The sequence below is a fragment of the Topomyia yanbarensis genome, chromosome 1 (genome assembly GCF_030247195.1).
Source record: "Topomyia yanbarensis strain Yona2022 chromosome 1, ASM3024719v1, whole genome shotgun sequence".
NCBI lineage: Eukaryota > Metazoa > Arthropoda > Insecta > Diptera > Culicidae > Topomyia > Topomyia yanbarensis.
The window spans coordinates 75,328,183-75,348,172 of record NC_080670.1 but is presented as its reverse complement, the minus strand read 5'-3'; the positions used below and the strand labels follow the sequence as shown (position 1 = coordinate 75,348,172).

Genomic DNA, 19,990 nt, shown 5'->3' with positions numbered 1-19,990 from the left:
ATCGTATGATATAAGAGCCTAACGACCTGTTCAGGGTATCATTCAAACAATATGTGGAATCGTTGCACTATATGGGTTAATGTTCGTGTATAATTCTTTTTTATTAGGGTAATGCAAAAATGCCGCTTTTCGAAATCAACAGGCTGTGTAGCGTAAGTATGACAATATTTTGAACTTCATGTAAAAATTGTCTTTGTTCCAGTACCGAGTAAATTGGAAGTACTGAGCAAACAGGGAGAAAGTTATCCCGGAAGTCGCTTCTTGTTCTTCCTTTGCTATTATCGATACAGTTGAATTTTACAGTTTTCAACTGAATCGATCATCGGTGTAAATAGGAGCGTGTATTTTCTACTGCTGTTTTCTCCGAAACGATCACATGTAGTACTGGAACAAACCTATACATTGCTCCAAAACAAAAATTAAACCTTGCAGAAAAGTAGTTTTAGAATATTTAAAATAAATCCGAACAGAGAAGATTATTCTTGTGACAGAGGTTGCTTGACTCAGAAAGCAACTTACAAAAATGAAGAGGCATGAAGATATTTTTCGTAATGTCCAACAACGAATATATATATTATTTTGTTTTTCTGTATTCCGATGGAAAAAACGTTATGATCGTTTAAATGCGGATATAAAGACTAAATCTTTGATTTTTCCAGAAGCATGAAATTAGTACATAATATAGAATATTTTAATCAGAACAAATATACGACCGAAACAAAACAAATATTTTGGCAACATTGGTCGAGTGGGGTATGTCGTTTTCAACAGGGATTAGTAAAATATAAGAAGAAGCCAGCTGGCGGATCCTATCCTAGATTTGTACTACTTAGGCATTCATACACGCAGAAAAAATTAGCATATTTAAACCAAAAATATGTGTTATTGAATCCAATCATTTATTGTTTATCACTTTAACAAACAAACTTATTGATTTGAAAATATTTTTTTATTAGAACAACAACAAATTTTTGCTTTCAATAAATACATTTTTAGCATCAATAATTTTCTTTTAGTTTCAATAAAATAATTATTGAAAAACGGAACGATAATTTTGTTTTATTGAAACAATAAATAAATTTTATTGAATTCAATAAATAATTTTATTGTCTCCCGACCAATAATTTAATTTATTGAATTTAATGCATAATTTTATTGAACCTACAAATCTTTTTTCTGCGTGTACCTATACCAAACATATACCTTTCCGATCATATTCAGTGACCGTTCACTAAAAAGATATTATATCTACTAGAGGGAGTAAGGCGCTACTGTCCCCATGTATTCACGGACTGAAACTTGGGTTCTCGCTCTAGCATATTGTATCCCATTACTTTGACAGGTGTAAACCCGGGCAATATGTGGGCCTAACATATGTAAGAGCGAGATGGTAAATTTTCAGTGTTAACAGCGACATGCGACCTCTAGTAGTTATAACCTCTTTTGTTCAGTACCGTACATGGACACTTGTCCGGCACGATACCTGTATCGGCCAAACGTAAATGCTCGCACATGAAGTGTATACACTTTCATATGTGAAATTCGGCCCTGTTGGTGTAGGTCGCACTTTGGCCCAAGAGCTAGTAATAGCAATATATCTTTTGAAATATACTCGAGTGACTAACTTTGAAATATTGGTATTTTTTGGAAGACAAAACAATACGGCACGTTGTTTCTTGCATATATTTGATCTAATGAAAAAAATTCTATGAAAAATACAAAATAGCGTTTGTAAAGACGATCTCCCAAAACACCTCTCCGTGGAAGATTTGGACGGTGTTTGGAGTCGTAAATTACCATATGAGACACCATTAATAATTATTATTGGTACACAGGCCATCCATTTTCAGTGTCCGACATAATACCTCTTCAGGTTTGAATTTAACCTTCTACTGAAATGACTGGTTCATCTGAATACCGGAAATGAATATTTATGGCGACATATCCGTGCTGGCATACTATTTATGAATTTGAACGATAATGGACATAGTTATGAAGGAATCCTTGTTAAAGGTGCTTTTATCTGACAACTAACTACCAGTGCAAGTTTTTAGCAAGGCCGAGCAAAATCTTTTCTTCCATGGCAAGGTAACCTAAGGTAACTATTTGTTCTTCGGAACTATGTGGTTCTTTGTGTAAAGTATCCTTCCATCACTCGTGCTTGTGCACTGAGTGCTCGCCGCTCTGAAAATCCATCGAAATCGAAAGCGACTTCCGGAGGGATATGCATTGTTTGTTACTGCATAACGTTAAGAGTTGGTAGGACTCCAAGAAAACTGCATACCCTTTGCTCTGATGGCAAAATCGTTCATTCATAATTATTGTAATCACTGCAAAGTTTCGTTTCGGATAGCCGTCAATATAATAGTATAGCTGGACAACTCATTCCTTTTTTATCCTGAAACGAAAGGAGAAAATTATCTCAAATGTTTCAATCTTAGACATTCTGAGTAAAGAAACGTTATTGTAGGCAATTTAATGTTGAATTACCCGATCCAATTAATAATTGGTTATAGATATCAATACAGCAGCAAACTTTCAAAATGTTTTCAACCTGTTTGGTTGTATATGGCGGCCCTTACATGTTCAATATTTTTGTCAATACTAGGCAGTATTGACAAAAGTATTGTACGTGTAATCGAAAAAACTTGTATTGACGATGTGGATTTCAAATGGGATTGAAATATTGTAACAATATCGTCAATACGCGTATTGACAAAAATATTGAACGTGTAAGGGCCGCTTATGATTAGTAGCCGTAGAAACAACAAATTTGTTTACACGCAGCGAAATTTCAAACGCTTAAACCAACAAAATTCATTTTTGATTTAATTGGTCAATCAATTATTGATTCAAAACTCATTGATTGTTGAATGTACACTGTTTATTATTGAACTAACAATATTATTGTTACTTCAACTAAAATTTATTTTATGCTGGTCTTGCATAGTAGCAAACCAGCGGGTATTGTGTATTTTGTGTGTGTGTTCTATGCACGTATTTTTCTTCTACATACATGTAAGTAAGAAAACTAAAGTAAAACGACGTAAAGTAAATTTATTTACCAAAAACATAATTTTTGTTTTCACAAACTTCGCTCACAGAGAACAGACGTCCATCTTCAGCATTCAACTTGTGTAAAATCTCCAACGGTTTCGAAGGTAGTTTGGATATCTAAACCAGGTGCGCTACTGTCGTCATGTTTTTTTGTGGCTGAGTGCGACAGAATTGACAGCGCCCACTGAGACGTCCAAAAAATTGTTTCAAAATCGTTCAACACGGGTCCAACGATGGACGTTTGTTGAACGGTTATTTGGACGTTGTCCAAATTGGTCCAACGAACGTCCTTCATTGGACGATTTTGAAACCAACCGTTCTTAGAGGGCGGTTATGTCTCTACCCAGTCAAACTAGTCCGGAACCGATTCGGACTTCCAGCATGAATTCCAGCTCAAATTCGTCAACCGATAGAGTCGGAATCGGTTGTTTTCTTTGAGCTAGATTCCATGCTGAATCCATCGAACCGGTTCCAGAATCGATTTGACGGATAGTTGGGATAGGTTGGTGTGGCGGCGCTAGTGTTTTTCATATATTAATTCAAATGTTTACACACGTTTTTTAAATATTTTTGTTCGATCATGGATGTCTGTTCTCTGTGCTTCGCTACTCAGTCACAGGACAGTTGCGATGCTATTGCAACAATCATATTGGCGTACAGGATGCTCTCTGGGTAAGTGCTAATATTAAAATAATTCAAATATATTGAAAGTAACATCTTTCTATCTTTCAGAACAACCCTGAAATGAGAAAAGTTTTATCTGGCAAATGAACCTGTAAGATTTTCAAACGTTTCATTATAAATTTTAAACCATTAAAACATATTTTGGTTTATTTTTATTGAAATGAAACAAACATTTCAATTTAAAAAACGTGTGTAACCATTTGAATTAATATACTAAAAACACTAGCGCCGCCACACCAACCTATCCCAACTATCCGTCAAATCGATTCCGGAACCGGTTCGAAATTCTGGATGAATTCTGCATGGAATCTAGCTCAAAGAAAACAACCGATTCCGACTCTACCGGTTGACGCATTTGAGGTGGAATTCATGCTGGAAGTTCGAATCGGTTCCGGACTAGTTTGACTGGGTAGAGGAATAACCGCTGTCAATTCTGTCGCACTCAGCCACAAAAAAACATGACGACAGTAGCGCACCTGGTTTAGATATCCAAACTACCTTCGAAACCGTTAGAGATTTTACACAAGTTGAATGCTGAAGATGGACGTCTGTTCTCTGTGGTAGAACTAAAACTGAAACATTCACATCCCCAGCAGAGCGTTTTGTTTTATTATTTCGAACAGTTTTGTTTCAAAATTTAAAACTGTTATACGACGCCGTTCCATTTGTTGCTGAATTTAAAACACGTTTAGAACTGTGTTTCAATTACATGCAAAGTTTTCAGCAGAGACACTTAGAACCGATAGACTGGGAAAAAATAAATTTGAATGCAGTAACGCTGAAGGCATGGCGAGACATGAATTTTAAACTGAATAGAACACCCGCTAAAACTGCTGCTGGGGACAGAAAGTTCCAGTTTTAAAATTTCCAGTTTTAGGGCATGTTCAGGAGCGTTTTATTTTGTATAGGAGTTTCAAACTAGAACTGGAACTGAAACATTCACATCCCCACACGCAGAAAAATATATTGTAGATATAACAATATTCTGGTTCAAACTCAATAATAATTATTATTATCTCAGGGCTAATAATATTCACTAATTGATTCAATCCATAATATTGTCATTTCTACAATAAATTCTGGTTTTGACGTTTCTAGATTCAAATCGCATTATGGGTTGGATCAACAATAAAATTGTTGAAACGATCGACATTGTGTTATTGATCGAATGATGTGAACACGATTAGTTCAACAATATTCTGTTGTTGAAGCAACAAATAATACAGCAAACAATTACTATTGAAATGTTTGTTTCTTTTCAATAAAAATAAACCAAAATATGTTTGAATGGTTTAAAATTTATTTATAATGAAACGTTTGAAAATCTTACAGGTTCATTTGCCAGATAAAACTTTTCTCATTTCAGGGTTGTTCTGAAAGATAGAAAGATGTTACTTTCAATATATTTGAATTATTTTAATATTAGCACTTACCCAGAGAGCATCCTGTACGCCAATATGATTGTTGCAATAGCATCGCAACTGTCCTGTGACTGAGTAGCGAAGTTTGTGAAAACAAAAATTATGTTTTTGGTAAATAAATTTACTTTACGTCGTTTTACTTTAGTTTTCTTACTTACATGTATGTAGAAGAAAAATACGTGCATAGAACACACACACAAAATACACAATACACGCTGGTTTGCTACTATGCAAGACCAGCATAAAATAAATTTTAGTTGAAGTAACAATAATATTGTTAGTTCAATAATAAAACAGTGTACATTCAACAATCAATGAGTTTTGAATCAATAATTGATTGACCAATTAAATCAAAAATGAATTTTGTTGGTTTAAGCGTTTGAAATTTTGCTGCGTGCATTCTAACTTGAATCGGTTGTGTCACCGGAGCCGGAATACGAATTAGAACCAGCCAGAATTCCGGCTGAGTTAAACTGGGAAGTTTAGTAAAATTGAATCTGGAAATGATTTTTTATGGCAACGCTCCAGCACTCCGTTGATTTCACCACCTGGGCACCAGGTTGACGATATGAAATGAACTTTGTTTACTTTCGACAAGTTTTGATTCGAGCCAACAACATCCAGCCCGGTCAAACCATTCGGGATTTGATTCGGAATCTTGAATGGAGTGAGTATGGATTCCAAATCAAATGCAACGACCGATTCTGAGTCGGAATCGGTTATTGCATTGGATTTGGAATCCATACTGACTCCATTCAGAAATCCGAACAGGTCCCGGAATGAGTTTGACTGGGTAGTTGTGATATATTTCATGTGCTGTATTGCAACCGAGAGTGTAGATATGAGGTGTGGCCGAGGGCGTGACACTCTTTTGTAAAAATATTTCACCTGGTTTTATACTTTTTATAACTCCCTATATTTATTTATAATTATCTATAAAAGTTATAACTGTACTCGAATCGTAGAAAGTTCGAAAAAAAATTCGAACACCCATTACCAAAGTAGCCTAGTTACCGCGAGTGATTATAAACAATGAAAAAATGGTTTTGCATAAACAAGAAATGGTAAGTACTCAAATATTTTATATAATTCTGGGTGTTTCTAGTTAGTATCCAGCTCCAGTGACACAATCGATCCTAATTAGAATAGGTTGTGTCACTGGAGCTGGGCACTAACTAGAATCAGCAAAAATTACGGGCTCATTTGCTGGCTGGACTTACCTTCGGGGGTTCTCCTGGTTTAGTAAAATCGGAGCCATACACAAAAACGCAGCTTTGTCAAATCCCAGTCTTGGTTTCTACAAGTTCTTTACCTCAAAACAGGTCTGTCTTAACGCCGATAATAATTCAGCCATCCCAACCGCAACAGCAGCAAACAACCACAATTTCAGCGTTCTTCAGTAACATTTCACAGCAGCACTTATGGGAAAACGGAACATTCAACCGGAATAAATAATACGAGGATAAAGTATTAAGTTTATTCATGGGGTAACTTTATTATATTATAGCAGAGGCTGCGTACAAGGTAGGGGTAACACTACAAGACAAAATAAGGGGTAGGAAATTGGTACCTCAACACCCTCGCTCAATTTTATACTCTGCCATTCCCAAATTGGCTCGATGTTGCAGAAATGCTTTAACTGGTAATCCTTTTGTCATAACGTCTGCAAGCTGATTTGCACTTGGAGTATACCGCACATTTATCTGTCCTTGCTGAATAAGCTCCCGCACAAAACGAAATTTCACATCAATATGTTTTAATCTTCCGACATCTCGTTCTTCCTCCACCACTCGAATGGTCGACTGGTTATCTTCAAAGTAGACTATTGGTTCTTCCAATTTTAATCCTAGCTCCTTCAACAACCGAGTCATCCATATTCCATGGCACACAGTAACGCATAAAGCAACCAGCTCCGCTTCAGTTGATGATAGGGAAACCGTTGGTTGCTTCCTTGTTAACCAGCTGACAGTACATCCGTGTACTCGAAAAACAAATCCTGTCAGCGACCGCCGATCTACCAGGTCATTAGCCCAGTCTGCGTCCGAGTATGCTTCCATAGTTGCCACATCATCATCTCCATGAAACTCTAGTCCAAGATTAACAGAGCCACGGATGTACCTCAAAATACGCTTCAGATGCACCCAGTGCTCTTCCGTGGGACAACTCTGAAATTGGCTGAAGTAATTCACAGCCGCACATAGGTCAGGACGCGATGTTAATGTTACGTATGTTAAACAACCAATCAGCTCTCGATACGGTTTATTAGTTCGTTTCGATTCTTCTCCTTTATTCAGCCGCAATCTGCACTCTATCGGCGTTGATATCTGTTTGCAGTCGCTCATATCGAATCGTTTTAACAATCTTTCGAGGAAACTGCGCTGAGTAATTCGCAGAATCCTGTCCTCAACGTTCCGTTCAATTTTCATGCCGAGAAAACAGTTCACTTCCCCTCCATCAGTCATCTCAAATTCCGCCGAAAGGTGCTTCTTCACATCTTCCACTAATTTCAAATGTCGCCCAATAAGTAAAACATCATCCACATATAGAACTAGAAAAAGTTGATTCTCTCCCGTACCCTTTATGTACAGACACTGATCGCTAGCACTTCGTCGAAATCCGATTTTGCTTACACAGGAAACGCTTATTCCATGCTCTTGAGGACTGCTTTAACCCATAGAGCGATTTATTCAATTTACACACTAGGTGCCTTCCTTTTTCATAGCCTTCCGGTTGGGTCATGTAGATGTCTTCCGATATCGTCCCATTCAGAAAAGCTGACTTAACATCCATTTGGTGAACAGTCATCTTCTTTTGGTTTGCGATGGCCAAAACTGCACGTAGTGCATCTAATTTTGCCACAGGGGAATACGTTTCGGAATAGTCAAATCCATGACGCTGTGTAAATCCCCGTGCCACAAGCCTTGCCGCGATCTTCCTCTCCGTTTTCACTTTTCTTCACACTGAATACCCACTTACAGGATATTTGGGAACGTCCTTCAGGAAGTTTCATCAATATCCATGTTTGGTTCCGCCTCAGTGCATCGAATTCTTCGTCAACAGCTGCCTTCCACTTTGGCCAATCCTCTCGTTTTTGCATCTCACGTAGCGAACTTGGTAAATTATTCACATAGCTCATAGCATTTAACGCATATCCAGTGACATCCATATCAAAATCACGATGCCAAGAAGGAGCGTTCCGATTTCGTTGTGATTTCCGACCACTTCCAGTTGCTTCCACCTCTTCTTGAGTTCCTGCTTCACGAAGCGTCTCATCGGCACAACTTTCATACTCTCCATCGTTATCCTCTTCCTCTTCTTCGAAAACATTTACATCTTCATTCTCTTCATCACCATGCTCTAATTCTCCGGAACACGCTGTAATTTCATTATATCTTACACTGCATTCAGAATCACTATTTTTGCCTTTTTCCTCGACAAAAACTACATCTCGTGCCACTACAACTTGCTTCCGTCTTGGATCCAAAACTCGATAACCGTTATTCGAGTATCCGACAAAAATACCTTTCCACGATTTACCATCGAGTTTCTTTCGAAGTTCTCAGGGCAAATAATATTCACTAATTGATTCAATCCATAATATTGTCATTTCTACAATAAATTCTGGTTTTGACGTTTCTAGATTCAAATCGCATTATGGGTTGGATCAACAATAAAATTGTTGAAACGATCGACATTGTGTTATTGATCGAATGATGTGAACACGATTAGTTCAACAATATTCTGTTGTTGAAGCAACAAATAATACAGCAAACAATTACTATTGAAATGTTTGTTTCTTTTCAATAAAAATAAACCAAAATATGTTTTAATGGTTTAAAATTTATTTATAATGAAACGTTTGAAAATCTTACAGGTTCATTTGCCAGATAAAACTTTTCTCATTTCAGGGTTGTTCTGAAAGATAGAAAGATGTTACTTTCAATATATTTGAATTATTTTAATATTAGCACTTACCCAGAGAGCATCCTGTACGCCAATATGATTGTTGCAATAGCATCGCAACTGTCCTGTGACTGAGTAGCGAAGTTTGTGAAAACAAAAATTATGTTTTCGGTAAATAAATTTACTTTACGTCGTTTTACTTTAGTTTTCTTACTTACATGTATGTAGAAGAAAAATACGTGCATAGAACACACACACAAAATACACAATACACGCTGGTTTGCTACTATGCAAGACCAGCATAAAATAAATTTTAGTTGAAGTAACAATAATATTGTTAGTTCAATAATAAAACAGTGTACATTCAACAATCAATGAGTTTTGAATCAATAATTGATTGACCAATTAAATCAAAAATGAATTTTGTTGGTTTAAGCGTTTGAAATTTCGCTGCGTGCATTCTAACTTGAATCGGTTGTGTCACCGGAGCCGGAATACGATTTAGAACCAGCCAGAATTCCGGCTGAGTTAAACTGGGAAGTTTAGTAAAATTGAATCTGGAAATGATTTTTTTTTGGCAACGCTCCAGCACTCCGTTGATTTCACCACCTGGGCGCCAGGTTGACGATATGAAATGAACTTTGTTTACTTTCGACAAGTTTTGATTCGAGCCAACAACATCCAGCCTTCAATGTTTTCAATCAGTAAACAATTCGAACCCGATCGGAGTTTGCGGGTCGTGGTTGTTTACTTTCGAATTTGCAGAGAATAATTTCTAGTATCATTGTATAACTTTTATCTAGCAATAACTATGAGCGAAAACGAACAACTGCACATCGAATATGCAGATGAAACTGAGTTGTTGAGTGAATTTAGAAGTTTCATGAGCGATCCCGACATTCGGGATAAAGCCGCGATTTACCTACTAGAATCCTTGATCGATGAAACTATTTTAGGTGTAGTGTTTGAAATGCATCACGCAAGTAAGACTGGCTCCAACGTAGCAATTGAGGGTCAACCGGAAGATTGCAAACCTTATACCATCGTTGATTTACCCGATATGGACGTCTTTGGGTCTTCCAATAGCAAGAAAGCAATTGATTGCAATTGTCCCAATTGTAACAGAATTGTAGCCGCATCCAGGTTTGCACCACATCTCGAGAAATGTATGGGTAAGTTTAAGTTTCGATGTTATTTTGTCATGATAGATTTGCACAAAATTGAGATTTTTTTGCTGACAGGGATGGGTCGTAATTCATCCCGCATTGCAAGTCGTCGACTTGCCAATACAAGAGACGGTAGTAACTACTTTGGAGCTGACGAGGATGATGAAGATGATGCAGACTGGTCTGGTGAGAAACGGAAGAAGAAAATTCCACCAATTAGAACCAACGGAAGCAAGAAGAATGGTAAGACGTCATGAAAATAATTGACGGTTATTCGAAACGTGGTTAATCCTTGGAAGCGTCGACTTAGATCGAGAAGTGTGCATGAGGGACAGACGGGTAAGTAGTGTGTTCGGTGTTCGCAAGGTACGAGAGCCATTGATTAAAAAATACCCAAGGAGATAGCTTTTGCGATGAAGGGTTTTCGTTTAAATAAATTCCACTCACAGTTCCTGATCGGATCAGATTTTTTCGCTATCATCTGGCCACTAGAAAATATTAATAAAAACAACTCCAGGCTGGCTGAAATTTTGTCAAAGTATTGTGCGCAGCGTGTATTTAAATTAGAATTTAAGAATCTTATTGTAATAACTATCAAATAGTACGAAATTCATACATTGTGAAGAGCATAGACTCTCAATCCCAGACAAGCTCAGGCGGAAAATGAGCCGGAAATCTGGCTGGTTGCAATCAGTATTCCGGCTCCAGTGGCAACCGATTCTAATTGGAATCGATTGTCACTGGAGCCGGTATAGTGATTAGAACTATCCAGAATTCCGGTTGAACCTACTGGGATATAATGTACTGATTATCTCAATTAACTAGGAACCAAACAAATTGACACATTAATATATAATAATGCTATTATAAAACTATTTTTTTATAGGAAAAAAACTTTATTTGATCCGAATTGTCCTTATGCATATATTTTTAATTGAAACTCACACAACTCTGTAGTAGCCAGATATAGTACATAATAGAGTATAATAATAAGCTTGAGTTTTATTACATAGACCGAGAATCGGTACAGTTACCTCTAATTTTCTATTTGGTTACTATGGCCCTCTAAGAACGGTTGGTTTCAAAATCGTCCAATGAAGAACGTTCGTTGGACCAATTTGAACATCGTCCAAATAACCGTTCAACGAACGTCCATCATTGGACCCGTATTGAACGATTTTGAAACAATTTTTTGGACTTCTCAGTGGGGGTGCATATATGCAGACCCTATTCACTTTGACAAAATTCAGTCTTCAGTTCAGTAACGCCATCGAACGAGTTCACATAGAACTAATCATCTGCTCATTTCATACTACAGCAGAGTAAAGTTGTGATTCGCTGGTTGGACACTTTTTAACCGGGCCGCTTTTTAGTTGAACCTCCGCTAGTTAGACCATTGTCCAACTAAAAAGCATCTGAACGTCAAAATCTCATGTCAAATTGACTTTGACAATCTATCTAAGGGTGCTTACAGAGTGGCGGCGAGAAGCTGAGCTAGGGCTGGTACTGACATTAGAATGCGAGAAACCTGCTTGCTGCAAACCAAATGGGTGATGTCAGAGTGAAAGCCGAGCGGATCGGCGCCGACTACCCGCTTTCACTCTGACAGGCTCCATTTAATATGCTGCAAGCAGGTTTCTCGCATCTCGCACTCTAATGTCAGTACCAGCCCCAGCTCAGCTTCTCGCCGCCACTCTGTAAGCACCCTAACAATCTTTAACACTACTAATGTCTTTATTGGAGAATTTTTGACATTTTTCAGTCGGTTCAACACAGGAGGGTGTCACTCCTGTCATCCGATATGGAGATATACGGACTTTGACAGTAGTCAACATATGATGGGCCTAGCTGCATCTAGGCCCATGTCGCCCGTGCAATAGCATTGGGTTGTTTTGATTTTAAAAAAGGCAGATGTTGGCTAGGACAAAATGGCTGTCTAGCAGGAGGCTGGATCAACTAGCGAATTAAATTCGTTAGTTGGACATAGACTGTGGCCAACCCAACGAATTACGACTGTATCGCAAGGCTCGCGCATATGCGAGAGCTATCATTTTTTTCCAGGCCGCTGCTAGGCAGCCATTTTGTCCTAGCCAACATCTGCCTTTGTTGAAATCAAAACAACCCAATGATATTGCACGGGCGACATGGGCCTAGAGCCGGCTAGGCCCACATATGTTGACTACTGTCGAAGACTCCATATCAAGAAGACTGATATCTCTTTCCTTCCCCCATACAAACGAGAAGCGACAGAGGTTACAGCGCCTCTATTGGAAGAAGGGAGGAAGCTTTGTGTAAAAATGTATATGTGTGTGTGCATCACTATGGAAAGTACCACCTTTACCCGCAAGTGGCGTTGCTGTTACTGTCTCCGGATTCTGGACAGAGTTGCCAGTCTTCTTGATATGGAGTCTTCGCTACTGTCAAAGTCTATATCTCATGACAGATGACAGGAGTGACACCCCCTATTTTTTCTGTTCTTCGCTTCCCCAGTAATGTTCAGCCGGAAATGAACTGGAATTCTGGCTGGTTCCAGTTCGTCCACGGGCTCCAGTGACACAACCGATTCTAACTAGAATCGGTCGTGTCACTGGAGCCGGAATACGAACTGGAACCAGCCAGAATTCCGGTTCATTTCCGGCTGAGCTTAACTGGGTCAATGCACACGGCGCATTATAGAATATCGTTCTGTTCGCATCGACATGAGAATGGCAGATAAAACGAAATCACCAAAGACAAAGGAGCACATCCTTCGGTAGCGCATTCGTTAAGCGGCAAAGAATGACGGGTAGCAACTGTAAAAACTATACTGAAAATATCTGTTTGGAAAGTATCTATTTATTATTCATTACTTGAAATTTGGGTGAAATTTGCTTTTGTAATCTCTTCTCAAAAAGGCATAAAAAACCTACTTATCTTTTCAAAATATATAAATATAATATAAACTAATTTAGCCCTTTCGGTTAACCCTCTAGTGCTCAAATTTTTTTGGCTTGAAAAAACTTTTGGAGGTGGGCCTCGTGATGAGAAAAATGAAAATAATGTTGAAAATTTTTGGAAGTAATGGATTTTTCATTAAGACCTTAAAATAAGTAGGCCGCCTAGAGGCGGTGTTGGGCACATGGCCGAATAAAAAACAAAAAATTTTTTTCTTCTAGTTACTTCAACATAAGCGAATACAGATGGTTTCTTATATTTTGGACTCCATCAGAACGCAAAATACCTAAACTGTAAGGAGTATTTCTCCAAAGAGAATAGTGAAAGAGACGCAGAGTGAAAATCAGTCAAAACGGCAACACTCCCTTTACGATGATTTCAACACTAGAATTTGGCAACCGTTTCCAAAGGCAGCACTTTAAATGACTCCTATTATATTTTGAAAACAAACCTTTTGTCGATCGTTGGATTTGTTTATCAAACGATGTGCATTTCGAAACAAAGAGATGAAATAATTCTAAAACTTGTTTTTACTCATACATAGACTCTAGAATGCACTTTACAATCACGATTGCACTAAATTCTGACGAAAATTCAAAATTTTTTTTGATAGATTTACAATACTTATCTCCTCCAACTCAGGCATGAGTAATGTTTATTTACATTGCACGATTGGTTTGCTCAATAAGGTATTTTTGGCTTCACACTATTCGTGTCTTTTCCTATTCTCTTTGTATTTCTCTAGTGCTTAGGTTGTGTAATTATTGACTTCTAATTTATAGTAGGGGAGTCAAGGGTCTGCTGGCGATGGTTATCATGTTTTATGTTTTTAATTTAAGAAGATCGTGTAAAAGTGAATGCGTTGCATAAAAGAGCGGACTGTTGTCTGCATTACAGAATTTTAAATATGTGACGCGGAAATCTCGCCAATTTACGACTATACGCACAGTGATGCCACCTGGCCACTTTTGATGATAAAGTATGGATCGCGTGAGATGTTTTTTTTTTAATAAAACTGCAAATCAATGATAGTTGTTATTTTTCAGCTTCAATGCTTCTGCATTTTAATTTCGGCGCACACTTTGTATTCAAAAGCTAAATTTTCAAAAATTTTCAGGTGAAATTCCGAAGTAAACAAACAAAAAAAAACAAATTCTACTTGTGGTTACGTATATTACATATACGGCCAAGGAAAGTTCTTTTCGCGCGCTATAGAAAATCTAGTCATTCGTGGAATAGCTTTGAACTCGCCATAAATAACAAAAATGCTGAAATTTAAAAACTTTACCTAGGGTAATGAGCCTATTTTCGTCTTAACCATGTAAAACTGTTGGTTAGAGCGGCGTTAGCCATCTTTGTTCAACGTATTGGTTTAAATGGCGATTTTTTATATCATAATGGTTCATAAGAAGAAAGCAAAGATATTGATGCCAATTCATACGCATTGCATCAATTGTATTCCGAGTAATTAATGAAATTGTGAGGCACCCTTCCTAATGCGACTAAAGTAGGCTCTTGACTCTAATACGCTCGAAAACTCAATATCACTTACAACGTGTACGAAACAGAATTTAACCCATTCATGCCCATATTGTTTGTGGACAACAACGTTTTTAAACAGCTATAACTGTTGATTGAGGCAAGATTTTCTCACAAAAACAAGTAAGGCTAATAAATGTGACTATTGCCTTTATTTTGAGTATTAACAGTTACGAGGATCAGCTCTTGAACTGAAGTTGTTGTAATTATTCTAATTGGATTCCGATGAAGCAGTGCTGTCAGGAACAGTTTACGTTGACGACGGTAATTAATTTTTCATATATCTTCGTTATGTTGCAATATTATTCAAAACTGATAAAATTTATCAATGTAGGCTGTCTTTGGCTACGTTTTCCACGCAATTGGACTATTGTTAATATTCTAGGAGAATTGTATTGAGCATTGGAAGGTAAAAATTGACCAGCTTCCAGCACTGCGGGAGAAGCACCTATCTTTATGAAAAAGGGCTATTCATGTTTCTTGACCCCACCATTTTCAAGGAAAAAACATTTTGAAACCTTACATGCACTAGAAAAAAGTTGGGCATGAAAGGGTTAATGCAACATAAACACATTGGAGAATGGATTAAACAGTACTTGAAGTGCAGAACTAGAGATAGCGCCATATGTCTAATACAAAAGGAGAAAAAAAGATTCTGCCAACTAGCCCCAGACTCCCCTAAATATTATTAAATGATAAGAATATCCATATTCTAACTGCAACATTCACCCAAAGTTTTTAAAACATCAGTTTTTTCAGCTAAAATTGCACATAATACTAGTTTCGGTACGATAAGTAATCACTAAAGTCTGAAATTTTTTTTTCGCTCAAGTACCCAACGCCTCTAGGCGGGCAAAGTATTTTACCAAAAAACCTAAACTTCCGAATTATTCCACTAAACCAATTCACATCTACAGTGAAATGCTACACGCACCCCGGGAGGGCTGCCTGAAACAAAGGCTGCCTCATGGCCACCTCACGGTTACCAGGCCCGATTCGGTGACGTTTCCACTTAGATGTCAAATCTTAAAATGACACACAAAATTCGCCCATCGAGAAAGCGCGCTAATCAACCGGTTTATTTTCATCGTTTGTTTCTATTTTTTCTTTTAGTTTGTGATATGGTGAACGCAGCTGCTTAGGGACCATTCATAAATTACATTACGCTTTTAGGGAGGGGGGGGGGTACGACAAGTTGTGACATAGGGGGAAGGGGGTGTTAACTAGATCGTTACGTAACATGTTTTCATCGAAGAAAAAAATTTTTTTTCTTGGAATTTGTTACGTAACAGGGGAGGGGGGGGGGTTTCGAAAAATTTGTGACAATTTCTTACATAGGGGGAGGGGGGAGTCAATTTTGAGCAATTTTTGCGTTACGTAATTTATGAATGGTCCCTTAGTTCGGACAAAAAAACTATTGTGTGGAGCACGAGACACCAAACGAGCAAAAAAACTCTTCTGCGCTGAACGATCCGTTCGGAATATGTGACCACTGTGTTCTGTGATTCAAAATGCCCAGCAGCTTTCCGGGATGCATCTGGTGAGGTTGGGAATAATGCTGTCGGAGCTGTTGAGTACATGAGATTTACAGTGAGAGACTGCACTCGCTAAATGTGGTGAAAATGTTAGTATATGAGTGGCTTAGTGAAGGTAATCGATGGCAAGGTGAATGTTTAGAAGAAAAGCAATAGATTACAAAAGAAAGGAACTTTGAGCTACTAGAGTGGGACTATGGACGTGAAAGGTACATCGATGAATACTCACTGATCCAAAAAATCACATATATTTCAAGTGGAAAAGCACATAAATGTTAAAAACGATTAATCATATTAGATTCATGTGCAGCAATTAAAATTCATACCTACAATGATAACTTTCAAATAAGGTACCAATAACTTTCAAGTATACAATACATATGTCACATACTTCAAGTGTTATAATATTATAATTATAATATTATAATTATAGTGTTATAATATTATAATTAATTCACTTTTAACTTCATCTATATTTAATTCTATAATAACTTCTTCTATCTTTCAACTAAACTTAAATATTTCATTTCACTGCTTTCTTCAGAATCTTGACGTTTCTTCGATGCCTATCCCTTGGTGTAAAAGAGCGCGATGACATTCCAAGCGGCATTTTATAGTTCCCAGGGATTGATGGCGGAATTATGTTGCTCGATGCTGTCGTTCGGTTCAGTGGATACTCCGACAAATCCCCTGTGGCAAATATCCGCAGTGTTCCCAAAAATGAGTAAACGGGCAGGGTAACTCCAACGACACGACTAGACACTTGCATTCAGAAAGTGTATCACAAATCGGACTACCCCTCAGTGACTCTGGTAACTGGTAATGTCAAAATTGACATTTGATTAGAAAATGCACGAACCTAGCAACACTGATGAATCTGTTGTTATTATTTGAAATAGCCTTTAGTTACCGTTGGAACCATTGGTTACGCTTTATTGCTTAACAAAGAAAAAGCGATTTTTTCTTGGATTGTTGGTCGAAGTTCGGCAGTATTTTCAAAATTTGATTAATTAATGTGCTTAGGATCTGAAAGTCATCAAGTAAGTCCTAGAACAGATTCCACCGTTTTTCACCGAATGGTTCCCTCACCCGGCGACTTAAGCTGGAATATCGGTAACGCCTGGGCCTACGAAGACTGGACATCGAGACAAAACATTTGCTTGTTCAGATGGCGGAAGCGGTCTGCTGTCTGATGCACGATTAACACCACTGCATCATCATCAAACTTTTGACTTATAAAGATGGGGCGTCTTATTGTCATAAATTCTTCCGAAGATAGTATATCGCTACAACTATTTCGAAGTTATTCAAAACGATCACGTTTTTCGCGTTTTGGACCACTGTGCACTGTCGGTATCTGTGACTGTAGGATCCGGGTTAGACAGTACATACAAGAATTGATGCTGAAGGCGGCTATACGAGGGGCGAATATAAAAGTTAAGGGTGCCGTTTGTGGTGATGTAGTGGAACAGAAGGCATTCGATGATCTGTTGCTGGAAAACTACGCATCTGTATAAAGTTAAGGAGTTGCTATTGGCAAGGAGACCACAACTGCCGCGATATTCCATATGAAAATGTGTGCTCGGTAAGTTTATGTTCATATTCGAACTAGAATCGTCATGTTTAATTTTTGTTTATGAAACACGGAAAACCCCGCAATCACAAAATTATAATATTGCGGTTGTTGTTTTTCGTCTTAGCTGTTTCAACTAAAAATGGCTAATACAACTAGCGCTTTTGTTGATTTTTGCATCACCAGTTGGTTGAAAAAATTGTTGTTTTCAAAAGCTGTCAGTTGACCAAAAATAAAGACAGCAAAAAGGAAAATAAAAATTGAATTGCAAATTTAACTATCTCGTTAGTTGAAAAGGATACGTCAGATAGCTCGCCATGTTTATTTTCTAAAAAACAGAGGTAACATTTTATGTTAGGCTTCGAATTAATCTTCAGTTATATTACCTCGAAGTGATGTTCCAAAGACTACGTTTGATGAGTTTGTTTAGCGAGGTAAGTATATATGTAAATTTATTAAAGTATATGTGTTCAATTCGTTTGGCAGATAATATTTTCTGCCTGCGACTTGTGCTCGAAAAAAAACCTCCAGTAAATATCATTTCAAATATTAATCAGCTAGGCTTTCCTATGGATATATCTTATGTCCATTTGCGGTGATTCAGTACAAACAGATTTATTAACACTTTCTAAAAATATCACCGTGCTCTTATAGTTGGAAGTTCATAAATAGCTAAAAAATCCAGAATATTCAAAGTTTAGGGTGACATGACGGGACGTTCGTAAACAATTTATGAACATATTACGATGTTTATCTCATTATGTCGTAAGAAGCAATATTGATGGTAGAAGAAAGATGAGTTATAGTTATTATAAAGATTAATTAATAGTTGTAATTTTAATCTATTAAATATTACCAAAGTCAATGAAATATTTAAATCAAAATTTTTCTCCAACTTCTACTGCTTGGTATATACCTCAAATACATTTCTTGAGCGTTTTTTCAAAAAGACATATCTACAATAACTCGACCGCTTTAACAGTTATCCCTCAACTCTGCATAATATGCTAGTCAAAACCACCGTCTTTCGATCTGTACTGTAAAATAAGAAGTGCTATAGTGACATCGTAATAGTCGAAAGAGAAAGTAAACAAAGAGTGTTACTCATTGTAGATATGTGGTTTCGATTAAAAGCTCTAATTTTCTTGTAAAATATAGGGTTAGCAACCGCAAACATTTTAATTATGTACGTGATACTATCACAAATTGTTGAAAAAGAATATTTCGCAGTGATATACGTACGAAATATTCTTTGTATATAAACAATTTGCCATTCACGGGACGGCAGTTGACAGTAAGAACTGTCATACGGAACGTGCTATAAAAAGCTCTGAGATGTCATCTGACAGAACGTCATGTGACAAAAGCTTCAAGTGGGTAACTTGAGCTTTTGCATATGGACGCCGCGCATGGATGTGTTGTTTACTATAGGCAGAGGGTATGACAGGGTATGGCAGTCAATAAGGGACTGTGATAAACAGTGCATGAAATATCAATCGATATCGAACTATGTTAGCATTATATAACTTGACGAACAAGAATCAAATAAAGTTATCTCAAACCTACCTACAGAAATACTTCGTGTTTTCTTACGGTATTATCAACAGGTTATGGGCCCAGTAGTTAACTGGAACTAGCCACCTGGACTATTGTAAAATAGTTGTTTTGGAAGATACACGTTTCGGGTAGAAACGGCCGGCGAGAACCATCGTTCCGGTAGCAGCGGCATCCAGCGACGACCAGCGTTTCGGGCAGAAACGGCATCCGGCGAGGACCAGCGTTTCGGGTAGAAACGGCCAGCGAGAACCATCGTTTCGGACAGAAGCGACATCCGGCGAGGACCAGCGTTTCGGGAAGAAACGGCATCCAGCGAGCACCAGCGTTTCGGGAGCAAGCAGAGGATGGCGACCCAGCAGCAAGCTGGAGGATCTGCCGAGAGGATGGCAACCCAGCAGCAAGCTGGAGGATCTGCCGAGAGGGTTACTCTCGAGGACAGAAGAGGTGGTGGCTACGAGAGGGGAACTCTCGAGCGCACCGTGCCGACGACGGCATACTTCGGTAGCGTCAACCGCGAATCGATATTCGACGGTTCGGAGTTGCGGTTCCCAGCCTGGAAATGGCGAATGGAACATCATCTTATAAAGATGAAACTCCAGCACACGTTGCTACGAACGCCCG

General features: G+C 37.9%; 1 protein-coding gene across 1 annotated transcript; it reads left to right on the top strand.

The window, feature by feature from the left end:
- Positions 1-9,544: 9,544 nt before the first annotated feature.
- Positions 9,545-11,106, top strand: LOC131677960 (SAGA-associated factor 11 homolog). Its single transcript, XM_058958063.1, has 2 exons — positions 9,545-10,237; positions 10,307-11,106. The coding sequence occupies exons 1-2, from the start codon at positions 9,877-9,879 to the stop codon at positions 10,486-10,488; spliced, it is 543 nt and encodes a 180-aa protein (XP_058814046.1). The 5' UTR covers positions 9,545-9,876; the 3' UTR covers positions 10,489-11,106.
- The last annotated feature ends 8,884 nt before the right edge of the window (positions 11,107-19,990 follow it).

Excerpts from the sequence above, each read along its gene's own strand:
- LOC131677960 (XM_058958063.1), top strand. The coding sequence starts at position 9,877 with ATGAGCGAAAACGAACAACTGCACATCGAATATGCAGATGAAACTGAG. Across the intron at positions 10,238-10,306 it reads ACATCTCGAGAAATGTATGG|GGATGGGTCGTAATTCATCC; the intron begins GTAAGTTTAAGT and ends TTTTGCTGACAG.